At 39.7% G+C, this 9,957-nt stretch overlaps 1 protein-coding gene across 4 annotated transcripts in view; it reads left to right on the top strand.

Moving 5' to 3' along the window:
- Adrbk2 (adrenergic, beta, receptor kinase 2) overlaps positions 1-9,957 on the top strand; it is a 145,659-nt gene that overhangs the window by 63,910 nt on the left and 71,792 nt on the right. For all 4 annotated transcript variants that reach the window (XM_013517965.1, XM_013517966.1, XM_005391839.2 and 1 more), the window contains one exon: positions 9,508-9,581. In XM_013517965.1, coding sequence (XP_013373419.1) covers positions 9,508-9,581 — 74 coding nt within the window. The remainder of the gene's footprint in view (positions 1-9,507; positions 9,582-9,957) is intronic.

The following is a 9,957-nucleotide window of genomic DNA, read 5'->3' as shown; positions in this document are numbered from 1 at the left end:
CATAGCTTTTATTCAAGTTTCATATCTCTGGATTTATTTTTGTTTAGGGTTTTTCTGAACAGCGGGTATGTAGACTTGTATTCATTAACATAACTTGCTCAGATGGCCACCTTAGTTAAGTATTGGTATATGTTATTTATTTGTAGGAAAATGGATGCATCTTGAGACCATAATGTTAAGTGAACTAATTCAGGCCCATAAGTTTAAGTATCACATGGTTTCTCTTGTACAGGGAACCTAAAATATAAAGAAAGAGTGAAATAAAAGATAGATAATAGGAAGTAGGGAGGAGATAGATCTTTCTCAAACAGAAAGGGGATCAAGAGAGGAGGGAAGCGGGAAGGGGAAGAGTGCAAGAGAGTGAAAAAGAACGAAGATGTGTTATGTGCATGTTCCAGCTCCACACAAGGAGTGTCATCATGTGTTGCAAACATGTACTAATAAAAAATAAAAACAAAGAGAAAACAACAGCTCATTCTATTTCGTTACTGGGAAAGAGGTTATTTTATTATGCTAGAAAAAAGTAACTGGCTTTGAACAATTAAAATTTTTATGTGACTGATAATAGGATTGCTGTCAACTTGGCTTTTCAACTATTCCTTTTATAGTTAGCAGTTTCTTAACCACATAAAAACTGAGATGTTTCGTCCTGAAAGAAACTTAAGAGTACCTTAAATTCTTGAACACACATAATAAAAAGGATGTGCTCATATAGTTTCACTAGTGCAGTGTTTGTAAGATTCACTCCAAACTCAATTCTGAGATGGGGGAAAAAGGAGCTTAAATGTAGTAAATTAAAATTAGAAGGTGTGACTAAAACATTCAGTGTTTAAATTTAAAAAAAAAAACTTACAGTAAAAGACACATTGCCACTAATCCCCCTCAAAATACTTCCCCTTGCTTCAAACACATTTATCCTTCTGTTCTTGCCACTTTGTGACACAGTTCTGGGGTCTGTCTTTTGTGAGTGTCTTTACAGAGTGTGATAAAAATCGAGTGAATGCGGTGGCCCGGTGCTAGCCAGCGAAAAGGCAGGCTTGTAAAAACATGACAATGTGTCCTCATCCATCTTATTCACTGAATCTGGCACCATGCAACTTCTGGCTCTTCCCCAAAGTTAAAATGATCATGAAAGGGAAAGTTCTGAATCAGTTGAGGTCATCAAGGCAGCCATGACACCGCAAAGAAAGACTCATGAAAGGACTTTTAGAACTGCTTCACAGTGTTCTAAGTTAATGGGATATGTGCTCGCTTCGGCAGCGCATATACTAAGTTAATGGGATAAGTAGGTGGAGCAGGACAAGTATTTTAGGAGAATGAATGGCAATATGTCTTTTATATAATAACTTTTTAAAAATCTTAAACATATATCATACTTGTCAATCATACATGCCTTATATATCCTTTTGATTTTGTTTCTTGGAGAACCCTACTAACACACTTACAATACAGGCTTTATCACCGATTCATTTTGTCTTATTGCTGAATAACATTCCATTTTGTGAAAATACTGATAGACTTATTTCACATGTTTTCGGATAAATACCTAATAAAAGAATTGCTGAGTTCTATGTTAAGTGCATATTTAACTTCATTAAGAAGCTTTCAACCATTTTCTAAAGAAATTATACATTCTCCCACATGTTCAAAGTCTGTAGAAGGTTGTTCAGAGACATAGAACCAGTAGGGTATGTACATGCATGCATGAAGAGATTTAATATGAAGATTAAATCTCCTGTGATAATGGAGACTAGTATGTCTAAGTCTTCCTCTGTAGGCCCATAACCCAGGAGAGCTGATGGGCTAAGTGAAATCTGAGAGCAGACTGCTAGGGAATTCCCCCAGTTAGGGAGGGATGGTTTTTTAGTTCTGTGTGGCATTCAACTGATTAGATGCAACCCACCCACCTTATGGAGGGCAATCTGCATACTTAAAGTTTATAGATTCAAATCTTAATCTCCTCCCCAAACGTTCTCCAAGTTGATAACATGATACAACTGTTCTTCCTACAACCAAAGCACATTAGCCCTTTTCCATTGGGATAGACAAGGTCCTTGGCTCATTCCTGTTCTTGATAATTCTGCAAACTAAATACTATGATGTAAAGTTAGCAGGACTTAATACTATGCTATGAAGTCAGATTAATGTTACAAGCTTATGTTACATGCTAAGAAGGCACAAGAGGGAAGAAAACAAAGGCGTTTGCTTCACATCCACACATAAAATAGGGGGAAAATACTTGTGACAGTCACAGTCCTCCTTTCTATAACTGGTCACCTGATCATAGCTGGTGTTCATAGCTGCCTTCCTTCACAGCCTGTTCCATGTTCCCTTTGCTGTCTGAAAGCACTTCTGAGGATCATGGCTCTGTACCAGTGGAGTGACGACACCTTCATCCCTGAAGGGTCTGGGCCGTTAGCAGTCCTGCCTGAATTGGGTTGCAGTTTTCTACTGGTGTTAAGCACAGGACAAGATAATACTGATACCTGAAGGGATCTCCTGGATCCCAGACACAACCTGCCTCACCTCCACTGTGAAGCTGAAGTCTCATTTCATCTGCGCTCAGGATCAGTTGCTCAGCTAGGACAGTTAGTGGCTTCTTTGCGGGCTGATTCAGAGGCAGGAGGAGCCTTGCAGGTCCTCCTGAGCTAACACTGGATGGTGGTCAGTGTTTGTGAGCTTGGGGTTCTAGCCCGCTCTGAGTGGGATAGTTGGCAGTGACCTGATGACCACATGCTGAGCTCTATCCTGCACTTATTGAGCAGGACCTTCCTACCTCATTCATTGCGAAGTGTCCAAATTTAAGAGTTCAGTATTTTTGCCCATTGTTTTTGGATTTTTTTCTCTTTCTAAAATGGATTTGAAAGAGATTTTTGCTTGCTTGCTTGCTTGAATGTATACAGACAGGGTGCTTTTTTGGAATTAGTTTTTATAATATTATATCCCAATGTAAGCTGGTCTGTTCTCTCCAGTGTCTTTGAAAAGCAGAAGTTTACACTGTGGTATTATCATATTTAGCAGGCACTTAAGAAATCTACATAAATATTTTCTATAAAGATATGTTTTATATATATACGTATATATATTCATATTCTAGAAACATTATAATTTTAACCTTATGGTTTATTTGGTAATAGTTCTTAGTTCTTTTAAGGTAGGAGGGAATGGTTCATTTTCCTCCTCCATTTGCAGGTTAGTTTTTCCAGCATCATTTGTTAAACAGACAAGTTGATCATACACGTGTGGATATATTTCTGGTCACATTATTCTGTTCTGTTAGTTTTATGCCAATACCGCACTATATATTGATTCCTACAGATGTATAATGAATCTTGAAATTCCATAGTATAAGTTATGGAGCTTTCTTCTTTCTCAGAATATTCTGGATCATTTATTTATTTACTTCTGTATAAGATTTAGAATCAATTTATCAGTTTCTTTTTAAAAAAAGATTGTTGGAGTTATGTTTGCAATTGCATTGAATCACAGATTAATTTGGAAGTAATTAACATTAGCAATATTGAGTCTTCTAATCTATGAATTATGTATTTCCATTTATTTAGACCAGTAATATTTTGTAGTGTTCAGCAGAGTGGGTTTTGCTTGTCTCATGATTATTTCTGTATTGATTTTTATTTGACATTATTGCAAGTGGACTGGTTTTCAAATTCCACCTTAAAATCGTGTGCTGCGAGTATATTGGAATTTCATTGAGTCTTGTCTAATGACTTGTCACATCTTGTGGCCTTGCTAATAACATTTATAAATATTCTAGTAGTTAATTCCTAGGTAGGATTTGCTATGTAGCCAACCAGGCTACCTAAAAATAGCATCAGTTTTAATTCTTCCTTTTCAATTTGAATAACCATTATTTCATTTTCTTACCTTACTGCATTGGCTAAGACCTCCAGTGCAATATTGAATAGGAGTAAGATTATACATTCTAGCCCTTCTCCTCTTCTCCACGTTCCTCCCCCTTCTCTTCCCCTCCCCCTTCCTCTCTTATTAGTAATACAAAACAGTGAGGTTCATTTTGGGAATTGGTACATGCAAGTAACATATAATGATAATTTTTATCCCTTTGCTCTCCTCTTTCCTGCCCCTTCCCCATCCCTTAAAGCCTACCTTGTAGTTTCCTGTCACCATTCGTTCATTCCTTTATTTATTTGTATTTTAGGTTTCCCATAAAAGAAAACATGCACTATTTAACTTTCCAAGTCTGGCTTATTTTGCTTAACATGGTGGTCTCCTTCCATTTTTCTGCAAATGACAGGATTTTATTTTTCTTTATGGCTGAACAATATTCACATTTTTCTTTATCCATGCTGTTGACAGGCATCTAGGTTGTTTCCAGAGCTTAGCTATTGCAAATTGCACTGCTATAAATATGAGTGTGTTATGTATTGCTGTCATAGCCTTTCTTAATCTAACACATTTTACTTTTTTCACCTCACAGCTCAGAAAAGTCTTACTGGTTCTTCTGTCTGGAATACACACCTTCTGCTTATTACTGTCTATCTCAGCATCATATTTAATTCCTTGATGCCTTTACCATAAGCGATATTTGCTGTGTCTCTTACACTGTTCTGTATCTCTCTGTAGTAAAAAGCACCCACTATCTTCCCCATTTTGTCTGCACTGCACAGCCCAGTAGCTCTTAGAAGACACTCAGTAAATGTTTTATAGAATCAGTCAGTATTGATAGGAAATTTTAGTAGTTACACAGTTCATCTTTTCAGTGTTTACTCTCCTAGGCAAAACGGAGAATAGATATTATTTCTTGCAAAATATATTCCTCTTTCCCACTTTCTAATTTTTTTAAAGGAGGTCAAAATTCAGAATTTCTTATGGGAACTACATACATGTAATGCTTTCAAAGCTCTTAACATATAATATTTTAAAAAAGCAATACAGTGTTTTGTACTAATTTTTGTAAAATGCTGTAGTGGCGCCAGGGATATAGCTCAGTGACATAGCACCTGCCTTGCAAGCATGAGATCCTGAGTTTGATTCCCAGTACCAAAAAATAAAACATAAAATAAAAGCAATAAAACAAAATAAAAGTAATAAAAAAATAAAAATGCTGTAGTGGCAAATTGGGATAGTTTGCCATTCCCAAGTGTCATACAACCAGGAAATTTTCAGTGGTTCAAATATAGAAAGAAGACAAAGCCATTCCACAATTACATCGTAAGCAGGTACTGAGTCACTATATTTGTTTTTTAAAATCTGGAGAAATCTTAATGATGAACTTGTTAGGTGAAATACAGTGGTACCTTGTTTTATGAACTTAATTTGTTTCCTGATTTTGGGGACGATGGCTGTGTTTGCTTCTGTGTGGGGAAGATGGCCATTGTTCTGGACTCAGAATCGAACCGAGGTACCAACTGACAAACACCAAAGCGCACGGATCGCCAATTGAGATTTAAGAATGAGCCTTTATTAGCTGGCCAGCGACTGACTGAGAGCCTCCACGCAGGGTAGGATCAGATCAGCAGCAAAAAACCACATCCTGCTTGGCAAGCGAAGTCTTTGTGAAGCAGTCTTCCGAGAAACTATAGAAACTTTAGGAAACTTACAAGAAAGGAATGATACATTTCAGGGAGTTTCAGGGAGTGGCTAAAATGCGGAATGATGCAGGTGGAAAGGACAAGAGGGGGAGTAATCAGTAATTTTTCATGTTCTTTGTGAGGCCATGCATGTCCCCTGTGAGGCCTTTACAGCTATGGTCATGTTTGTCATCTGATGTAGAGTTTGTGAAGGGAAACAAAGTTAAGCTGAACGCTTTTGTTTGCGAAATGAATTGTTTGCAAACAGAAGTGTTCATGAAAGTATTACTGTATTCTCTTATTTGTGCCCTTTCATTTTTTCTCTAATTTTCTCTTTATGTAATTTAAAGTTGATGAAGGTAAATTACTTTCAACCTGGAACACAGAGATCTAAGATTTATTCAAAGGCAAAATACCTTTCTTCTTGCTCAATTTAAAAAGCTTCATTTAAATGACTGGTAGAAAGTAAAGCTTCAGAAGGGCTGGGGATTTAGCTCAGCGGCAAAGCGCCTGCCTGGCAAGCGCAAGGTTGTGAGTTCGGTTCCCGGTACCGGAGAAAAACAAAAAAATAAAAAAATAAAAAAAAATAAAACTAACTGAAAGTAAAGCTTCAGTTTATGTACCAATGTGATGAAAATATGGTTTTGTTTTCCTGTAGCATATTAAAATAATTTGTTGGCTTACTCCATAACTCAATGATGGAAGCTGTGTTAAAGAAGTAGATGAAAACCCCTCCTTCCCTGGCCCCCCTCATCTCTTCCCTCTTCCTTGCTCCCTTCGTCCTTCCATCCTTTGTTCTCTTTCCTGTCACAGCCTGTGGTTGTTCTTGTTGCTTCAGACATGGTATAGAATAAAACACCATGGCTTTTAACTTGCAGCCAATATTGTGGTGGGGAGGTAGACAGCAAAGAAGTAAATGTGGTAGAGTGATGAGCTTTGGTGGTGTGTTGTAAACACAGAGGTGTGTGAGTGTGTGTGTGTGTGTGTGTGTATCTATGCGTGAGAGATGAGAGATCAAAAGAGAGAGAGCATATGATTCAGAAAAGCCTCTGTCTTGGTTACTTTTCTCTCATTGCTGAGACAAAATACCTGACACCCAGAACTGAGGAAGGAGAGGTTTACTTAGCTCACAGTCTGTGGCGGTTTCAGTCCATACTCTGGCTGGCTCCAAGGCAGGGTGGCACACAGCAGAGGACAACTGTTCATGATGGTGGAAAACAGTAAAAGCAGCAAGAGCAAAATGGAGGAGCAGTGGCTTAGCAAGCCTCTTTCCCTTCCTTACATATGCAAACTACCCACCCCAGGGTGGTATAGCACTCACACCCATAATCCAGCAATTGGACCATGAATCAAAAAATCTAAGCCAGGCATGGTGGCGCACTTCTGTAATTCCAGCACTTGGGAGGCTGAGGCAGGAGGATCACTGCGAGTTCGAGACGAGCCTGGGCTACAAAGTGAGCTCAAGTCCAGCCTGAACTACATAGCGAGACCCTGTCTCCAAAATGACACACACACAAAAATCTAGAAGCCCGCCCCATGACTGCATGAGGATTTGGGGGGAATGCAGATACAAACCAGAACAGCCTCATTAAAGAAAGAAAGATTAAGCAGAACTGGGCAGGCCCAGCAGGTCCAGAACAGAAGTGTTTTGAAACGAGGGAATAGCAGGTGTGAAACTGAGAGAAGGCAAAGTGCTTGGGTTTAGAGGAAATAGAGTGTGGCCCAAGGGAAGTGATGAGCCCAGGAAGAGCGCTGTGGGCTGAGGCTGGAGAACAACATCACCACTAGATCCCAGAGGACACAGTGGGCTGTGGCAAGCGTCATTCCAACTGCAGTCAAAAGCAAGGCGCCCACTGTGCGGTTCTTTCACTCTGTCATTTAGATGTTTCAAGAACACCTCTGATATGACGAAAATACTTAAGTCCAAATTCTCACTTCAGTTTTCTCTTCCAAAGATTAAAAAAGGAAATACATGAAGCAAAACCTGACAGCATTGGAAGAAAGCCGAACACATCCCCCATTACAGATGAGATTTCAGTACTTCTCAGCTGGGTGACAGGGGATGAGTAGTCAGACATCTAGTAAGAGCACAGAGGGTGGATAAGGGTTAATTGCTTCTTACTCTTCAAGGAGACCTGCACCCTTCAAGAGCATAACAGTGTGGGCCTAAAATCAAACTTCAGTAAATTTAGCAGTTTTGATATCATCCTGAATATGTTCCCTGACTCTGAGTTAAATAGAAATCGAAATCTGAAAAAAACCTGAAGAACACCCCAAATATTCAAAAGTTACGCTACTCACTTCTAAATGAGTCATGCTTCAAAGAAGAAATGGCAAAAGAAAGGAGAAATTACTTTGAAATGAATAAAAATGAAAAGACAACCAAAATATTAGCTGGGTGTCATAGCCCAGGCCTATAGTCCCAGCACTCTGAGGCAGGAGAATCACAAGTTTGAACCCAGCCTGGGAAAATTTGTGACTTAGTGAAACTCTGTCTCAAGATTTTTAAAAACGGGAGTGGGAGCTGTAGATGTAGCTTAGTGTGAAGGCCCTGGGTTCAGTCCCCAGTAGCAAATATATGAACACACAGACAAAACACTGAGATGTAAATGGGGAGCCTCTGTGCGCTGTTACTCCCTTCCTGTCTTAGATCACTGCAGCGTCTCTCTGAGACCACATAGGCCATGTGTTCCATGCTGCACCTGCCTCAAGAGTAATGCGGCCTCGCCGATTTTATTGAGCATTTGAACTCTTTTCTCCAGTTCCAGTGGACGCATATTGACCATTCATTCACAAAGGCCCTGTTCCAGAACTGTGGAGGGGAATTCATGGTGCAGTAACACACAAGTTCACATTGAGGATCCCCATGCTAATGTTAATGAAACTCGAGTCACAGTTGCTTCCTTTTTCTCAGACTGCAACTGGAGAATTCACATACACCTTCTCCCTGCACTTTAGACTTTTTGTAACTCTTTCTTCAGTTCTGTTCTGTGACTTCTATGTCTGCTGTTAACAGTCCGTTAGTTGCCTTGGCTTCTTAGAGCTTCACAGTCTTTAGCTGTCTACCAGGATCCTGATAGTAACTTGTTCTGTTCATTCATCCATTTAGGCCTGACATGTGAGACATTTTGCCGGACACTAGCCTTGCAAAGGGTAGGAAACTTAACCAGATCATTAAAAGAGTGAATATTTAGACAGAGGGATATTGGAGGAGCTGTGGAAACCAAATATTTATTCAGTAAATTTTATTGACCTCATGTGTACCATGGATTGTGCAATCTCATCAAAGTCAACTTTGCAGGGAAAGGTGGTTCCTGAATTCCATTGTAACGGCTGAGTTAGGAGTCTTCAAGCTGGAGAGGGGGGCTTGGTGTTCTAGAGGCAGGGTATTGTGTCCAGGTGGGGTATGGTGTCATGAAAGAGCAAAAAAGGACGTGGGAATGAGCAGTCTGCCCTGGCTGAGGCATTTGGTGGGGTGCTAGGTTGTGAGGGGCAAGAGAAGGATCTAGAAAGGTCATGAACATTCTTCTCTCTGCTTAGGGAGCTCACCCCGGCTTCCTCAGGCCCTGTGTTTGTCAGCTCACGGCACCACTCACCAGCCCTTCTGCATCCCCAGTCTTTCTCCTTTGGTCATTATTCTTCGTTTGTCATTTACTACCATGACCAGGGGCTCCACATGGTGGTGACTGTGAGCAAGTGCTGCTGATGGCGCATTTTCAGAACACAGAAAGCTTCTGAGCAGAGAAGGGCCCCTGTGCCGGGAGCCACGGTATGGTGCTCTCTTGCCTGAAGCCATTAGGTTTCGTTGGCCTCTTGAAATCGGCTTTTGTTTTATATACATATTATAAAGGCAGGGTTGTAAGGGACTGAGGTATAAACACATGATTTTGAAGACACCCTATGGGGTAAAATTTCAATTTGTTGCCCATCCTGAATTTTTTTTATTCTTTTCCTTTAGGTTTCTTGCTATTTAAAGATTTTTGTTTGAATGAAATTAATGAAGCTGTACCTCAGGTGAAGTTTTATGAAGAGGTAAGAAGTAACTTTTCCTGAGCTTTTATTTCAAAAAGCATATTCTAACTGTGCTTTGGGAAATATTAAGACTATAAAACATCTTCCACATATTTAGAAACTCATTAAAAGTAATTAGCAGTACAGAATATACTACGTAATTTATCTGAGATGCTGACAAGAACTACAGAGGGCCAGGCATGTTATTAAAACCGTATTCCTAAAGGCTTTGGTGTACAGTGGGAACGATGAGGAATAGTTGAGCTGAATTTCCAGAGATAGAGGATCCTTTATAAGTGTAATGAGGGTTACCAGCCACTTGTTTCTTGTGAGGGCTGATTCTGGAGGTGTGAAGCACAGCCCAAGGCTGCCCCTGAGTCTGAGAGAGAAGTTAGCA

The sequence above is a fragment of the Chinchilla lanigera genome, unplaced genomic scaffold (genome assembly GCF_000276665.1).
Source record: "Chinchilla lanigera isolate Chin_1 unplaced genomic scaffold, ChiLan1.0 scaffold00041, whole genome shotgun sequence".
In the NCBI taxonomy this organism is placed as follows: domain Eukaryota; kingdom Metazoa; phylum Chordata; class Mammalia; order Rodentia; family Chinchillidae; genus Chinchilla; species Chinchilla lanigera.
Note: the sequence above shows the minus strand (reverse complement) of the source record. Positions and strands in the feature narration are given on the sequence as shown.